Source organism: Ovis canadensis, chromosome 3 (genome assembly GCF_042477335.2).
Source record: "Ovis canadensis isolate MfBH-ARS-UI-01 breed Bighorn chromosome 3, ARS-UI_OviCan_v2, whole genome shotgun sequence".
Lineage (NCBI taxonomy): Eukaryota > Metazoa > Chordata > Mammalia > Artiodactyla > Bovidae > Ovis > Ovis canadensis.
The window spans coordinates 215,490,150-215,507,524 of NC_091247.1; the positions used below are offsets into that span (position 1 = coordinate 215,490,150).

General features: G+C 51.3%; 1 protein-coding gene across 4 annotated transcripts; it reads left to right on the forward strand.

The window, feature by feature from the left end:
* The first annotated feature begins 1,454 nt into the window (after positions 1-1,454).
* Positions 1,455-14,624, forward strand: LPAR5 (lysophosphatidic acid receptor 5). Of its 4 annotated transcripts, none has more exons than XM_069581433.1 (3): positions 1,455-1,495; positions 1,734-1,865; positions 10,326-14,624. In XM_069581433.1, exon 3 carries the CDS (start codon positions 10,549-10,551, stop codon positions 11,638-11,640), a length of 1,092 nt encoding a protein of 363 aa, XP_069437534.1. In that variant the 5' UTR covers positions 1,455-1,495; positions 1,734-1,865; positions 10,326-10,548; the 3' UTR covers positions 11,641-14,624. The 4 variants fall into 4 exon arrangements, with proteins under 4 accessions (XP_069437534.1, XP_069437535.1, XP_069437536.1 ...); XM_069581435.1 differs by lacking the exons at positions 1,455-1,495; positions 1,734-1,865 and adding exons at positions 4,179-4,302; positions 6,742-6,933; XM_069581434.1 differs by lacking the exons at positions 1,455-1,495; positions 1,734-1,865 and adding an exon at positions 4,144-4,302.
* Positions 14,625-17,375: the final 2,751 nt, after the last annotated feature.

A 17,375-nucleotide genomic window follows, 5' to 3' on the forward strand; every position in this document is an offset into this window, starting at 1 on the left:
GCCATCTGTCAGCAAGGGAACCCTGGGGGTGGTTCGCAGGGAAGCAATCCTGTGCCAGGAGAAGACTGAGAAGTCAGAAGAAGTCATGGCCCATGTCTTGGGGACCGTGTGGGCCACAAGGGCATGTGTGTCTCCATTTCTGAAGCTCTGATCCCATGATCTCAGATGTGAGCGTAGGACTGTCCCTCTGGAGGGTCATCTGAATGAGACTATGTCCAGGGGGGGCCAGCCCCAGGCGGTACGGCAGAATTTGCCATTTATAGGAGGGAGGAGGCAACTGGGCTGGAAGCCCTTGCTCTGACATCCAGTCATGGGCCCAGTGGTCCAAATGTGGGGGAGCCACGTCATGACAGCTTGCATGGAGATGTGACTCCAGCATCAGCCTTTAATAACATGGGATCAGGACTTAGCGAGTGGACGAGTAGTTAAGACTCCATGCTTCCAATGTAGAGGGGCGCAGGTTTGATCCCTGGTTGGAGAAACGAGATCCCACATGCCATGTGGCCAAAAAAAAAGGAAAAAGAAAATTTCTTGAACTGAATAAAAATGAAAACACAACATATCAACTTTTTAAAAAAGTTTAAAAAAATAACATGGGGGACTTCCCTCGCTGTTCAGTGATTAAGACTTTGCCTTCCAGTGGCATGGGGTATGGATTTGAGCCCTGTTCAGGAAGCTAAGATCTCAACATGCCAGAAAAAACAAAAACATAAAAAACAGAAACAATATTGTAAAAAATTCAATAAAACTTTATAAAAATGATCCATGTTACAAAATCTTTCAAAAAAAAAAATTATAACAGATCTCCCAAAACATATTCTGGAGACACACACGTGTGGGTAACTATATAGCATTTAACAGAAAATGTTATGGAAAAGCTCAAGCATGCACAAATATAGAATAATGCAACCCTGGTGACTCAGACGATGAAGAATCTGCCTGCAGTGCAGGAGACCCAGTTTCGACCCCTGGGCTGGGAAGACCCTCTGGAGAAGGGAATGGTTACCCACTCCAGTATTCTTGCCAGGAGAGTCCCATGGAAGGAGGAGCCTGGTGGGCTACAGTCCATGGGATTGCAAAGAGTCAGACAAGACTGAGCAACTAACACTCTCTCAATGTACCATCAATGCCCCCGTCACCCAGCTTTTATTATCAACATGTGGTCAAGCTTTTAGGAGAAACCCTGTAATAGAGAAACCTGTTCGACTTAGTGTTTCACATACTCATTCAATCACAATGTCCTTTTTTACCTAGGGCTCAAAGCTTGTTTTTTTTTTTTCACTGAGTGCAGACATGCCTGGCTCTACTGATCTGGAAGACAGGGGGCTCAGCCCAGGCTATGAAGACTAGGGGTTGTCATCTGAGTCCTGCTCCCCCTCCCCCACAAACACGCAGAGGGAGGTATAAGCCACCTGCGACAAGAGCAAAACCATCTGCTGGAACCCAGAAGAGACAGACAGCCAGGGGGAACGGGCAGGACAGCAAGAGGCTGGGGGTTAGTAATTTGGAATCTGCAGTACTGGGTGTGACAGCTAGGCTTCCCGGAAACTACAAAGGGTGTGAGAGGGATGGGTGGTGAGAGGGCATTAGTGGGTGAGGGTTGGGGCTGCATTAAGTGACATTATCTGCTGGGGTTTCTTCTCTGGCCAAACTGTGAAGGCACTGAGGTCACGGCTTCCTCCTCTGTCTCTCTCCCTGCCCGCTGTCTTGGGGTTGGGTGCGGGTGTGTGCAGAGTGCCGGGATCTGCTGAGATCTGCTGAGGTGGGTGTGTCCCACCGCCGGGAGCAGGCCCTACCAGCCCGGCCTGGCCCAGAGCAGGCAGAAGCCAGCTCAGGAGAGCGGTGAGCCACACCGACGAGCACAGGTAAGGGGACCTCACAGATGGGACTGAACCTCACAGGGGCACAAGGAAAGCACCCCTCCTTCAGAATTGAGGGAGGTGGGTGGGAGTGGAGGTGAGAGGGGGCCCTGGGCCTGGAGAAATCTTTTTGAATAAAGAGCTCAAAGGGACGACCTCAGGCAGGCAGACCGCAAACAGAGGACGTGCCCTAGAGCATGAAGCCAGCCCCTAGGCCTGTCTGTCTGGAGGCTGGGTCTTCCCTTTCACCTACTCTCATGCTGAACTCTGGGTCCCAGGGCCACTGAGGAAAGAGGGCCCTCTGAGGATGGTTTCCAACCCTCTCCCATTCTCAGATAAGACAATGTCCAACGCCCACTCAAGAGCCAGGCCTCTGCTGGTGACAGTGACCTGACCTGATTAAACTCCAGAGTGGGTTCAAGGCACAGACCTGCCTTCATAGGGACCTTCCCAGCCAAATCCAATGTCTTAGAGGTGCCTGAGAGACACTGCCTTCACCCAGGGCGTTTTCTTTAGAAGACGTTTGGGCCAGACGTCTCCAGTGTCCTGCCAGGTCTGGTAGAATGTGGTCCAGGAGTGTCATGCAGTGGATAAAATTTCAGATACTGGGCACAGGGTCAGGGTGGGGGTGATATTTGAGGGTGTGCAGGGCCTTCTTTTGTTTTTGTTTTAATACGTATTTATTTATATATTTTTGTTTGTGCTGAGCTTTCTTTGCTACACACGGGCTTTTCTCTAGTTCCAGAGAGTGGGGGCTACGTTCTAGTTGTGGTGCATGGGCTTCTCATTGTGGTGGCTTTTCTTGTTTCAGAGCATGGGCTCTAGGTGTGTGGAGCTTCAGTAGTTGCGGCTTAGGGGCTTAGTTGCCATGAGGCACATGGGATCTTCCCAGATCAGGAATCAAAGCGGAGTCCCTGACACCTGTGTGTCACATCACTGAGGGCGGCTGTTCCCTGTTTGTGGGGGCCTCCCTGATGGGAAGGGGCCCTCCCATCAGGTTGCATCTCTGGTCCCTTCAGGGTGATCTGAGGTTGTCGCCGAAGGGGACCTGAGGGAAGTGTTGTGTTGAGACAGAAGCAGAAACTTTCAACCCTTGAGCTTCACCTCCTGGCCACCCAGAGACCATAGAGCCCGGCTGTGTCCCTGTCTGGTGCCCTCAGCATGCACCCCAGCAGCTCAGAAGCCTCCCAAGCCCAGGCCCCAGGGGAGGGACCACGGAGGCTCCACACCGCACACACTCAGTGCTGCCCAAGGGCAGGGCCAGGTCCATGAATCCAAAGGCTTCCTGAGGTTTCTATGAGTCTGTGGGACCCAGCCAAGTCCCAAAGCAAGGACCACCAAGAGCACAGGGCTGCCGAGAGTTGATCCCCTTTGAGTCGATCCCCTTTGAGTCCTGAGTGATCGGGACTTTGTTTCCTGTTTTTCCGGCTCTTGACAGCAGGGTGGAGAAATGTATGCAGGTGGGGAGGTGACAGCCACTCACCTGGCAACTAATCTTTGAACTTTTGGCCTTTTCCTAGAAAGGAGAGATGGGGTGAGAATAGAAAAAGGGAAAAGATGCAGGATGATGTTGGAAGAGCTGAAAGAGAGGCCAAGAGGGGAAGGGTGGGGAGAGGCTGGAGCAGGATCTGGGCTACAGAAAACAGAGCAGGCCTGGACCAGAGAGGAAGGAGGATGGAGGTTAGACAGGACACGTGGAGGGGAAGACCATGACCCCTGGGTCAGGAGGAGGCCATCCACTCAACCAGGTGACCTGGTACTATCTCCACCTTACAGACTGCCCCAATCAGCCTGCAATGCGGGAGACCCAGGTTCGATCCCTGAATCAGGAAGATCCCCTGGAGAAGGGAACAGCTACCCACTCCAGTATTCTTGCCTGTAGACTTCCAAGGACTGAGGAGCCTGGCCGGCTACAGTCCCTGGGGTCGCAAAGAGTCAGACAAGACTGAGCGACTATTAGTCACTTTCACAGACTCCCCAGACCCAGGACAAGCTGATGGGCAGGATTCATCTGTGTTCCAGAGCATCCCTGGGACAGAGGCTTTCCTAAAGCCTTTAGACTTCATCATCCTTCTGCTGGACGCTCAGTATAGTTTCCATCCGTCTGGGGAATCTGAACATATAGGCCTTCAGAGTCTGCATAATCACACGTGTCTGTGGGTAGAGATTGCATCTTCTCATGGCTACCAGGGTGCGGCAGGAGAGGAAGTGGGTTCAGTTAGCTACCCAGGTCTGGCGGCACAGTGTGTGTGGTGGGGGTGGGGAGACACGCTGATTGGCTTTTGACTGCCCAAATCTGAAAGTAGGCCAGAGCTATTTAGAGCTGGTCCTCTGGGGCAAGAAGGATGAAGAGACTGGAGATTCCCACTTTCCAAATTTCTGAAGGGTGTAGATTCCAAAGAAGAGGTGATGAGAGCAAGGCCTTTGGTGGATGTTTGGAGAGGTAGGGAGAGCAGGGGGGAAGGGGGATAGGAAGCCATGGGGAGGGTAGCAGACAGAAGGAAGCTGGAGGACTCTGTCTTCCCTCCCTGCCCCCATCAGTGTCCCAAATCACCCACCTCCCTTCTGTTCAGCTCCCCTCTGCATCCCTGGTCAGGCGCCAGAAGGGTGGACGCCACGGGCCAGTTGTGTGGAGGAGAGGAAGGGAAAGATCATGATCTAGCCTTCTGTCCACTTTTATCCTCCATTCTCACTTCCTGCCAGAGCAGAAAATAGCCCTGCCCCGCTGACTTATCTCAGCAAAGTGTGGTGCCCAGCCCAGCTCAGAGGGCAGTGGGGCCGGTCCCAGAGGCCCCAGGGACACAGGGATCTGGGTCCTGGGTGTGCTCATGGCAAGCTGAGACGGAGAAGGTGAGGAGGAGAATGACTGCACATATTCTGGTCTGTGCATGGGGTGGAGGGGGCCAGGATGCCGGAGGGGCAGTCCCCAGGCCTCTCTTTGCCTCTCAGTGTCTTGGGGGCAGGGATCTGCTTGTGGCCATCTGCATGCGTGTGTGTGCACTCCTGAAGCTGCCCGTCTGTCTGTCCATCTAAGGATGCTGTCCCAAAGTCTGCCCTCCTCCCCTGGCTTGGCTGTCTGAGGTTCTGTGCACACACACACGTGTTACACACTGATCTGTATGTTACTAGTAATCTTGTGTGCCCATCCCTTGGTGCACCCTTACCTGCCTGTGGCCTTGCACGTGAGTGCAGCTGTGTGCTCACGTGACCTCTGGGCATGCTGAGGTTGCTGAGTCTGTGTGGGCCTCCAGGTTCCCCTTCTCCCTGGTGAAATGAAGTCCCGGTGTTTCTGCTCTTCTGGGGCTGCTGCTGTTTCTTTGCCCCCCACCCCCCACCTGACCTCTTGCTGATGGCAGGACAGAGAAGAGGGCCTTGCTGTCCCTTCCCCATACCTAGAGCCCTCCTTCCATTTCCTGTTTGCCTCCTTTTTGGCAGTTTTTCCCACCTCTGCCATCTGGCCTGGCACCGTGCCCATTCAATTCCTCTGACAGGGAGCCCCAGGGAAGCAAGCAGATGGGGTGGGGGACCAGGGCAGGGGCCTGGCAGCTCTCAATGCTCAGCTTAGGCCATTCTGTGTGAGTCTGTTGGAGAGGGGCGGGTTTTTGAGACATCAGCCCAAGGGCTTCTCGGCTTTGGAATGGAGGAAGGAGAGAGCATCTCTGAAGAATTCCTAACTCCACCTGTTAGTGCTGCTGCTGCGGCTAAGTCACTTCAGTTGTGTCCGACTCTGTGCCACCCCATAGACGGCAGCCCACCATCTCCCCCGTCCCTGGGATTCTCCAAGCAAGAACACTGAAGTGGGTTGCCATTTCCTTCTCCAGTGCATGAAAGTGAAAGTGAAGTCTCTCAGTCGTGTCCAGACCTTAGCGACTGCAGCCTACCAGGCTCCTCCGTCCATGGGATTCTCCAGGCAAGAGTACTGGAGTGGGGTGCCATCGCCTTCTCCGACCTTTTAGTGCAGCTAAACATTCTGGTCTCACTAACATGGCAGTGTTGTTGATGAGAGCCTTGTGTGCAGTGTGCTTAGTCACTCAATCCTGCTCAACTCTCTGCCACCCCATGGACTGTAGCCCAACAGGCTCCTCTGTCCATGAGATTCTCCAGGCAAGAATACTGGAGCTGCCATTTACTTCTCCAGGGGATCTTCCTGACCTAGGGATTGAACCCAGGTCTCCAGTGTCTCCTGTGTTTTGCAGGCTGACTCTTTACCACTGAGCCATGAGGGAAGTGCTAAGAGATTTGGGATTCTTGGAAAAGAATTATCCATTCACTCATTCATTCATCCTAGTTGTAAGGAGCTATTGATTCTCCAAAGAATGGTTAAGAATGATAAAATGTTATTATAATTGTAGCTATGGGCTTCCCAGGTGGCTCAGCGGTAAAGAATCTGTCTGCAATACAGGAGATACTGGAGCTCTGGGTTTGATCCCTGTGTTGGGAAGATCCCCTCCCTAGATGAGGAAATGGCAACCCACTCCAGCATTCTTGCCTGGGAAATCCCATGGACAGAGGAGCCTGGCGGGCTACAGTCCATGGGATCGCAAAGAGCCAGACACGACTTAGGGACTAAACAGCAACAAAAATTGCAGCCGTAAACTGTTACAGAAGTTTTATTACAAGCAGTTTCCAAGCAAAGCTCTCCAAAGGGAGATGCTTTTCACTGAGTTGTACATGCGGAAGAGATAGTCAGGAATGTGATAAGAAGAGGCTGGAATGATACATGAAATATTATGACAGGATTACAGGCTGGATGGACATGGGGGGCAGAGGGAAGATTTCCTGCCAGGCAGCCAGTGACTATCACAAGGGCCTGCTAAGTGGAAAGACTGAAGTGTGAGTGAGCTTGGGAAGAAAGCTGTAAAAGGTTTAATCCCCACCCTAGGACCATGATTCTTGCCTGGAGAATCCCATGGACAGAGAAGCCTGGTGGGCTACAGTCCATGGGGTGGCAAAGAGTCGGACACGACTGAGCGACTGAGCGTGAGCGACTAGGACCTTATCATCTGGTTGGGGAAATGGGACGAATACACAGGACATGACCTGAGGAGCTGAAAGCAGAATACCGTTTCAGTAGGTAAGGGGAGATCATCAGGAGGCATATCTGTGTGTGAGATGAGTCTGTGCTGCCAGTGTTTGAAGCGGGAGAAAGAAGGAAGTGGGTTATTAAACAGTACATATTTCTATTGGACAAAGGAGGAAGTAAAAACATTCACCTATGGGCATAGATTTCATCTAGGCAGCAATAAAAGTTAGGTGCAGCATCCAGCTCATACCCACCCACCCATTCTTATTGGAGGCAGCTTGGACTTCGGAGGTGAGACATCCTGGGTTTGGGTCCTGATTTCACTGCTCACTGACCACTTTTGAGTAAAAATCAAGAGAAACATTGACCTCCAAGGGCTGCTGGGAGGATTAGAGCTTGCACTTAGAAGGCACCCAGGGAGATGGTGAGCGATCAGTGAGGCAGCTATTATTTTTGACTCAACATTTATAGAGGGAGGGGCTGGGGCTACAAAGATGAGTAAGTCACAGTCCACTGGCCCTCCCTCTAGGAGTTCATGGGTGAGTAGGAGGAGCAGACCAAGAGCAGCTCATGACAGCCTGAGTAGGAAGAGCTGACCTGCATCCAAAGTGCTGGGGAGACACCAAAGAGGGGACTATGCCTGTTTGGTGGGAGGGCGGGAGTCAGGAAAGGCATCATGGGGCCCTGAGAAGTGACTGAGTTTACCAGTCAGAGAAGGGGAGAAAGGGCAATCCAGGTTGAAGAGACAGCACGCGAGATGTCAAGTATTTGCAGAGTTATCACTAGTTTGGCATGACTGGAGCAAAGGATCATGGGAGTTGGGCACACTTTAGGAAGAGAACTGGTGTTACTTGCTTTTCCACACGTTTAAGACCCATCCAGCATTATTTTCGTTGATGAAATTGGTATTTCGTAGGGGAAATGTTTCTTTATTCTTGTGCTGTGTTTCTTACAAGTCTTAAACTGCTGGAGTCTACAACCGCTGGTTGGAGGGAGAACAAACAAGCGAAAAACACACTAGAAAACATATGACAATTAGGTTTACAACTTTGTTCCATGTAAGGATTTAAGTGGTTCTTACTGAAAGGAGTAGGTTCAGTATTTTGGGATAATGGCTCAGGGTCTTCAGATAACTTCTTTCCTTTAGATCCCTAAGTCGGCACATGGCCACACATGTTCATTACATTACCCACAATATCCAAAAGATGGGAAAACCCAAGTCACCATCAACAAATGAACGGATGAACAAAGTGTGGTGTTTATATGGGAAAATATTTGTTTTTGTTGTTTAGTTGTTTAATTGTGTCCGACTCTTTGAGACCCCATGGACTATAGCCCACCAGGCTCCCTGGTCCATGGGATTTTCCAGGCAAGAATACTGGAGTGGGTTGCCATTTCCTCATCCAGGGAGGGGATCTTCCCAACTCAGGAGTCAAACCTGCATCTCCTGCATTGGCAGGCAGGTTCTGTACCACTGACCCACCTGGGAAGCTCAGGAAAATATTATTCAGCCATAAAAGACTGTAACTCTGATACAGTCTATAACATGGAGGGACCTTGAAAACTTTAAGCTAAGTGAAATAACCCAGACACAAAAGGACGGAAATTCTACATTTCAACTCAGAGGAGGGATCTAGAATAGGCAAATTTACACGGACTGAAAGTAGAATAGAGGTTGCCAGGAGAGGGAGGGAAAGGGGATGAGTAGTTTATTGCTTAAGTTGTTGTTTGGGATGATAAAAAAGTTTCAGAAATAGTGGCAATGGTTACACCATGCTGCGATTGTACTTAATGTCACTGAATTGTACTCTTAAAGATGGTTACAATGGTAAATTTTTAAAGTTCTGTATATTTTACAATACATACAAAATAGACAGCATGTGGGGATCACAATGGAGGGGTCGCTTCTGTGGCCTTCTGGCATTAAGGAAGGACTTGAGACCAAGTCTTGTCTTCTGACTCCGCTACCTCTGGCCATACCCTTCATCTGCCAGCTTTTGCCTGAGGATGGCAGCAGCTGTGGTCTGCCCTTTCCGGCAGTCTTATCAGAGCCCACAGTACTTCCTGGCCTCACTGCCACCTTCTCTGGGCTAAGTGCCCCCTTTAAGCCCTTAGGACCAAACCACCATCTCCCCCCATCATAGAACCCTTACTAGGAAACATCCGAGTCAGACTCTGTAGGGAAGCACCCAGAGAAGTTCAACCCACAAGGCCTTCCCCCACCTGGCAGCACTGTGCTGAGGTGTGCCATCAGCCTATGGGACCCCCATTCTATTACTGTCCCCATTTTACAAATGAAGAAACTGAGAGTGAGCAAGGCTGAACCATCCAGCTGGACCGGGTCACTCTGACCACAAAGCCAGCCCACACAGGAGCAACAGCAGAGATGAGGCTGGGATTTCATCCTGTACTTGGGAGTTTGAACTTTATTCTTTAGATAGTGGGGAGCAAGCAGAACAGGCTGGTGCCAGGGGAGGGGCTCCACAGTTCTTCTCACCACCTGCCATAAGAGCTATTGGTGTGCGTGTGTGTGTGCTAAGTCATTTAGTCATGTCCAACTTTGCGATGCTGTGGACTGTAGCCTGCCAGGCTCCTCTGTCCATGGGATTTCCCAGGCAAGAATACTGGAGTGGGTTGCCATTACCTTCTCCAGGGGATCCTCTGGACCCAGTAATTGAACCATATCTGCTGTGGTTCCTGCATTGCAGGTAGATTCTTTACCCTTGAGCCATCCACCCAAGGAGGCCAATATCTATTTACCAATACTTTATCATCTGTTTCCTTTCAGTGGATTGGAAAATAGGTGGGGGCAAGGCCTTTGTTTTGTTCACTGCTATGAACATGCCTAAAACCTTCTAAAGTCCCAGGAAGCATTTGTAGAAGAAAGGAAGAAAGGGAGAGATATTAGCAGATAACAGTAACCAAAGCATTTCATATATATCGACTCGTTGAGTCTAATGACCTTGTGAAGTAGGAACCCTTCTCCTTTCTTTCTTGTTTTCCACCTAAGAAAAGTGAGGGGTAGAGATATTAAGTCAGTTTTCTTTCCTTTAAAAAAAATATTTATTTATTTGGCTGTGCAGGGTCTTAGTTGCGGCATGCAAACTCTTGGTTGCAGCATGTACGCTCTAGTTCCCTCACCAGGGATTGAACCCTGCATTGGGAGCTCTGAGTCTTAGCCACTGGACCACCAGGGAAATGGTGAAGGCACACCAGGACAAAGGCACAGATTTATTCGTAGGCAAGTCTGACTCCAGAGCCTGTGCATTTAACACTGTGCCATGGAGCCGGGTGCAGAAAGCTGTTCTGGACACAGAAGGAAGGTAGGGGAAAGATCTGAGGCTGAAAAAGGTCTCAAGAGGCTAAGGAGTTCAGCTCCATAACATTTGTGTCTTCAGCCCTTCCTTGCAGTATCTTGACTTCTGGCTTCCCTCCTGTTTCAGGTCTCCACTGCCGATGAGGCTGTGACCAAAGGCATCCCACTGCTCCCCACCTTCCCCCAAGCCGGCTGCCTTGCAACCACAACACACACGCCCATGCTGAACCTCCGTTTGCTCTGGGGCTCTCTGTGCAGCCCCCAGGCCCTGGCCCCGGAGACTGGAGATGCTAGGACGGGGGTGCGCCCCCTGATGCCCCCAGCTTAGCTCCTCGGCGCACAGTAGTACGATGCAAGCCAACTCCTCGGTCAACGAGTGCCCGGACTACCAGCCCACCCATCATTTGCATCTGGTGGTCTACAGCGTGGTGCTGGCGGCCGGGCTCCCCCTCAACGCGCTGGCCCTCTGGGTATTCCTGCGCGCGCTGCGCGTGCACTCGGTGGTGAGCGTATACATGTGCAACCTGGCGGCCAGCGACCTGCTCTTCACCCTCTCGCTGCCCTTGCGCCTGTCCTACTACGCGCGGCACTACTGGCCCTTCCCGGACTTTCTGTGCCAGCTGGCGGGCGCCGTCTTCCAGATGAACATGTACGGCAGCTGCATCTTCCTGACGCTCATCAACGTGGACCGCTACGCCGCCATCGTGCACCCGCTGCGGCTGCGCCACCTGCGGCGGCCCCGTGTGGCGCGGCTGCTCTGCTTGGGCGTGTGGGCACTCATCCTGGTGTTCGCCGTGCCCACCATCCTGGCGCACCAGCCCTCGTCCTGCTCCAGAGACGGCCGCGACGTGTTCCTGTGCTTCGAGAGCTTCAGCGACGAGCTGTGGAAGGGCAGCCTACTGCCGCTCTTGCTGCTGGCCGAGGCGTTGGGCTTCCTGCTGCCCCTGGCGGCCGTGGTCTACTCGTCGGGCCGCGTCTTCTGGACCCTGGCGCGGCCCGACGCCACGCGGAGCCAGCGGCGGCGGAAGACGGTGCGCCTCCTGCTGGCGAGCCTGGTCATCTTCCTGCTGTGCTTCGTGCCCTACAACGCCACGCTGGCCGTGTACGGGCTGCTACGCGGTGAGGTGGTGCCCGCCAGCCCCGAAGCGCGCAAGAAGGTGCGCCGGGTGCTGATGGTCATGGTGCTGCTGGCCGGTGCCAACTGCGTGCTCGACCCGCTCGTGTACTACTTCAGCGCCGAGGGCTTCCGCAACACCCTGCGCGGCCTGAGCGCCCCGCTCCGGGGCAAGACCTTGGCCGCCAAAGGGGCTCAGGAGGCGCTCGCCGAACCGCTTACCGAGACTGCCCACGCCTCTGCTCTGACCACAGCCAGCCAGGGGCAGCTCCAGCCCTCCTATCCCCGGTCATCCTTCACCCCGTCCCACGAGGATTCGTCCTTCTGAACCCACAGTCGTTCGTGCCAGAGCACGGTCCGCGCTCTTCCCCCCCACCCCCGCCCCGCGCCTCTAGCACTCTCAGACACGCTGGGGTGTGCACCGGGGGCCGGAAGGGTGGGCACTGGGATTTAGGAGTGGCAGCTCCCGCTCGCGGATGCAGAAGAAAACTAAGTGTGGCGCCCAGGGGAGCGCAGAAGGAAGAGCGCCGCTGAAAATGTCTTTAACTGGGGGTGATGGTGAGCTGGGGAGGACCCCTTCTCCAGCCCCTAGAAAGTGTTGCTGTGAACCTGCCCATGTAGAGGCAAGAGACTGGATGAAATGCCCTTGGCGGGCAGGAAACGCGGCCCACAGCTGGTAGATGGAGCAGAAGATGGGTGTCCTGCCTTTAGACCGACCACAGCAGACTTAGGGAATCAGGAGGCTGCGCCTGCCCAGCACTGAGGCATAATATTAATAACACAAAAGCCTATTGGATGCTCACTGAATTGGTTTCCTTCTTGTCTAGTGACTTGAAACAATTTAGACCTGACACCCAGCATGGATAGTTGGGGGCAGGGCAAAATTGAGTTAGAGGAGTTTTCCCTCCAAGTTCTTGGTCCCTATTCCCCTTTCTAGGTCCTGCTTTTCCCCTTCAAGATCTCTTCCATTCTAGGTCCTCAGTTTTTCCCACTCCACTTGGCTCCCCATCTGCTGCTTCACCTATAATACAATAAGGAGAACATTCTTGTTCTAAAGTAACAGTTCTCAGACTTGTTGGTCTCAGACCATTTTACATTCTTAAACATGGAGCATTCCAAAGAACTTTTGCTTATACTGTGTTTTTTTGATACTTAACCATACTAGAAATAAAAATGAATAACTTTAAAAGCAGAAATTCGCAAGCACACATTCCAATAGCCGTGAGAGCAACAGTGTTACGAAGCCTCTGGGAAATTTCATCTCCTTGTGAGAGAATGAGTGAAAAGGACAAATAACAGCTTAGTAGTATTATTATGAAAATAGTTTGTAGTTCAGTTCAGTTCAGTCGCTCAGTCATGTCTGACTCTTTGCAACCCCATGAATTGCAGCACGCCAGGCCTCCTTGTCCATCACCATCTCCCGGAGTTCACTCAGACTCACGTCCATCGAATCCGTGATGCCATCCAGCCATCTCATCCTCAGTCGTCCCCTTCTCCTGCCCCCAATCCCTCCCAGCATCAGAGTCTTTTCCAATGAGTCAACTCTTCGCATGAGGTGGCCAAAGTACTGGAGCTTCAGCTTTAGCATTATTCCTTCCAAAGAAATCCCAGGGTTGATCTCCTTCAGAACGGACTGGTTGGATCTCCTTGCAGTCCAAGGGACCCTCAAGAGTCTTCTCCAGCACCACAGACTTTCTCAAAGAATCCATCCCCAGATCATGCTTTAGAACCATACCTGTACTGAAGTATTAGAGTTTGTGTAATTTCTTCCCAGGCTATTATATACATTGTTTTTATTAATGCCAGGGAAAGAGCAGTGTTCAAGTCAATTGCCAGTTGTAGTCTGTAAGGCTTCCAGCTCCTGGGGGTGAGGTTGGGGGCAAGGCGAGTAGGTGCTCTACCCCAGTGGAGCACTATCTGGGGATCCTGGAGCTGCAGCGGGAGGTGGGGGCGGAAGTAGCTGCACAAATACTGAGGAGGAGGCGGGGGTGGGATTTTCTCTGGGCAGGGAAAAGGGAACAGAACAAGAGCCAGGCAAGAAGTTTACACGGAAGTAAATCCGATGAATGATGGACAGGAGGGCAGGAACAGGGTGACTGCTCTTAGCAGGCTGGAAGTAAGGAAATAGAAGTCTGATTTACCGGCCACCTACTGTTTGTTTCCTTCTTGAATGGAGTCTGGGCTGGCACTATGTCATCCTAGGTGAAGTCGCTCAGTTGTGTCCAACTCTTTGGGACCCCCGTGGACTGTAGCCCACGAGGCTCCTCCATCCATGGGATTCTCCAAGCAAAAATACTGGAGTGAGTTGCTATTTCCTTCGCCAGGGGTTCTTCCCGACCCAGGGATCAAACCCAGGTCTCCTGCACTGCAGGTAGACGCTTTAACCTCTGAGCCACCAGGGAAGCCCCATGTCATTCTAAGACCGTGTCATTATTAGTGAAATTAGCAAGGGAGTTGGTGACATGCTCATGTCCTGCATGCATTTCTGTCTCTCAATGCTGTATGTTTCTGTGTGTGTGTATGTGCGTGTGTGTCTGTGCGTGACTGTCAGAGTTTCCCAGGCTGTGTCACTGGGTGTTTTAGTTCGTACTAAGCCTTTTGTGTCTTTACCTGAGTCCTCCAGATAGTGATTTACAAGGGTAAAATGACCCCTGGTGGCCAAACCGGAGAACTGACCCAGCATCCTCCTTGAGAGCCGTGAAGCGGAGCTTTCCTTCGTCTGGTCTGAGGTTAGCAGCATTCTGCTGCTCTAGACGAGGCCTGGTGGTTAGCAGGTTAGCACCTGCTCCATCCATTGCTCCGTCCTTAGGGTTCAGCCCTTCCAGCCCTGGGGGCACCAAATGTCATCATCATCCAAAGTCTCAGCATTTTGCCCTATCCAAACTGAAACCAACAGTTTTAAAAAATTATTTGAGTTTGTTTCCTTTGGCCACATTGCATGGCTTACAGGATCTTAGTTCCCTGACCAGGGACTGAACCCATGTCCTCGGTAGCAAAAGCATGGAGAACTAACCACTGCACTGCTAGGGAGTTCTCTATTTGAGTATTTTTATATGCAGATAAGTGGATGAATTCCAAAGCAATTAGAGCTCACATAGCAAGTATTTTCTAACTTACTATACAATTTACTTATTTATTAATTATAACTTCTATAGTTTATTGTCTGTCTCCCCTTCACTGCCCCCCCCCCGGCCCAAGTAGAATGTAAGCTCCCCAAGGGGAAGGATCTTTGGTTCTCTGGTGTATCCCCAGCATACAGAACAGTGTCTTGCACCAAAGAAGTTCCTAATAAATATTTCTTGAAATGATGAACAGTTGAATCATTTTCCTTTTTTTTATTTTTTATTGAAGTATAGTTGAATTACAATGTTGTGTTAATTACTGCTGTAGTGAATAATTGGGCTTTCCCATGGCTCAGTGGTAAAGAATCCCCCTGACCAATACAGAAGATATAAGTTTGATCCCCGGGTCAGGAAGATCCCCTGAAGGAGGAAATGGCAACCCACTCCAGTATTCTTTTTTTTTTTATTCGATCCCATGGACTGTAGCCTGCCAGGCTCCTCTGTCCATGGGATTCTCCAGGCGAGAATACTGGAATGGGTTGCCATTTCCTTCTCCACACTCCAGTATTTTTGCCTGGAAAATCCCATGAACAGAAGAGCCTAAGAGTTGGATGTGACTTAGTGACCCAACAACAAAATGAACAGTAGAACCTTGCTGTAAAGTAGTTTACTATCTAGCACGGACCAAAGAACAAGTCAAGGATAGTTATTATTCAAGATGGAAGATGGAAGAATGCAGGGGAAGGCACTGGCCATTAATTTATTGGGCACTAGACAGTCCCTGGAGGTTCTTGAGGGAGGTTCTTGAGGGAGGCTCAGCCCACCCTGACACACTGTGTGGGATAAACTACAGGGAAATGAGGTGAGGAGGAGTCTAAGGAGAAAGACAGGTGAGGGGGTTGATCCAGGAGGTGTGAGTTGCGGAGGCAGATGGAAGTGAGTTTTCTCCAGTGTGGACTCTCCATCGTGTAAGCTCCAGTGGACTGTTTCCCCACACTCGATGTATCCACAGGGTTTCCATGAGAACAGAGAGGCACCAATAGATTCAGGAGGACTTCCCTGGCGGCCCAGTGGTTAAGACTCCGCGCTTCCAACGCAGGGGGCTCTGGTTTGATCCCTAGTTGGGGAACTAAGATCCCATATGCTGCACAGTGCAGAGATTAGATTCAGGAGATGTTGCAGGCAGAGGAGGAATGAGCAGAAGCTGATACAAACAGGAAGTTTAAGGAAGTCTGCAGCCACTGCTATTTTCACAGGATCCCCCAATGACTGGGTGGCCAACATAATGGCAGCTACATGTGGGAAATCCAGAGACCACCCTGCGTCCAGAAGTTTATCTTTTCGGGGGTTAGGAAAACCCAAAGGAGGAAAATGAGAAAATCTCAGACACAGGGAGAAGTGTGTGAACACATTGTAAAAATACTTTCTATGCAATTGGGCTTCCCCATGGCTCAGCTGGTAAGAATTCGCCCACAATGCGGGAGACCTACGATCGATCCCTGGGTCTGGAAGATCCCCTGGAGAAGGGAAAGTCTACCCACTCCAGTATTCTGGCCTGGAGAATTCCATGGACTCTAGTATAGTCCATGGGGTCACAAAAAGTCAGACACGACTGAGTGACTTTCACTTCACTTCATGCCAAGACCTTAGTTTTGTGCTCAAAATGCATTGTTTTATTTAATTATTACAATAACCCTCTGAATTAGGAATAACGATTACCCCCACTTTACAGATGAAACATCCTGGAGGAGCTGAGGTCCTAAGGTCACACAACCAGGAAGTGGGATGGTGTCTCTGAGACTCCTAAGCTCCTCTACTCTTCACAGAACACCCTACTTTATTTCCCCTTCCTTTACAGCCTACTGTCTCATCACTGGTTCCCTTCCACCCACCACTCCTTGGCGTCCTTTCCTCTCCTTCCCTCCTCATGTAGGCCTCCACTCTCTCACCTTGAGTCCACTGTGTCATCTGTCCCTCCACTCAGTGGAGTTCCTCCTCTGGGGGCTCCTAACTCACTCACCCTGCAACACAACAGCCCCTTCCCTCTCCACGTGCCTCCGCCCCAGTGCAGAACCCACTGTGGCTGAGTGAGCGCTGAGAACAGAGCTCATTCATGGTTCCAATGGTGTTGGGCCCTAAAACATACCACATCGAGGGTTTGGAAGGGCGTGGCTCAAGGACAGCACCCAAAGCTGGACACCTCAGCCTTCATGCACTTCCCTCCCCCACCTGGGATGTGCCCAACATCTCCAAGACAGCACTCCTGATTGTCCACCAACTAAACCAAAGAGGACATCACTCCTTGGTTCTCCTCAAGGTCCACATTCTCTGTAGAATGGTCCGTCCATGTGGTGAGAGAAGCTGGAGGAAGAGGAACAATCACTGGTCTTGAGATAAATTCAGGAGAACAAGGAGACATGCTTGTTAGCCATGGAGCATCTTGAGGGAAATCCCCGTAGGGTTGCCACCTGGAGTCCCCTGAAGAAAAGTGGAGGGGGACGTTAACCTCCCACAGAGCCTTCCTTCTCCCTTCTTTCAGGAGACCCTGGACCCCGGGGAGGCTGGGGAACTGTCACCATGCTGTCTCTTCCACAGGAGAACTGAAAACACTGAAGAGGAAAGTTTCTCCCAGGGGCTTGGAGAATCCCAAAGGCTCTCAGAACTTTGCCGTCAAACAAACCTGGGTACTAATTTTGGCTCTGTCACTTCTTGGCAGTGTGACCTTGGAAGTTGTTTAACCTCTCTGAACCTCTGTTTCCCCCATGAAATGGGGATCATAGCATCTACTTATTGGGTTCTAGTGAGGGTTAATGAGGTCACCTTTGAAAGGCACCTGAGAGACATCCATCCCTTAAGGGGGAGCTCTCTTTCCAACCAGGGTCTGGGGAGAACAGGCCGTTGGTGAAGTCGGCTTGTGATGCCCAAGGGGAGAGTTTCTGGAAGACAGCAAGGGTTCCAGGTGAATCCTCGCCCAGATGGAGCTCTGCCAGCAATCAGAACC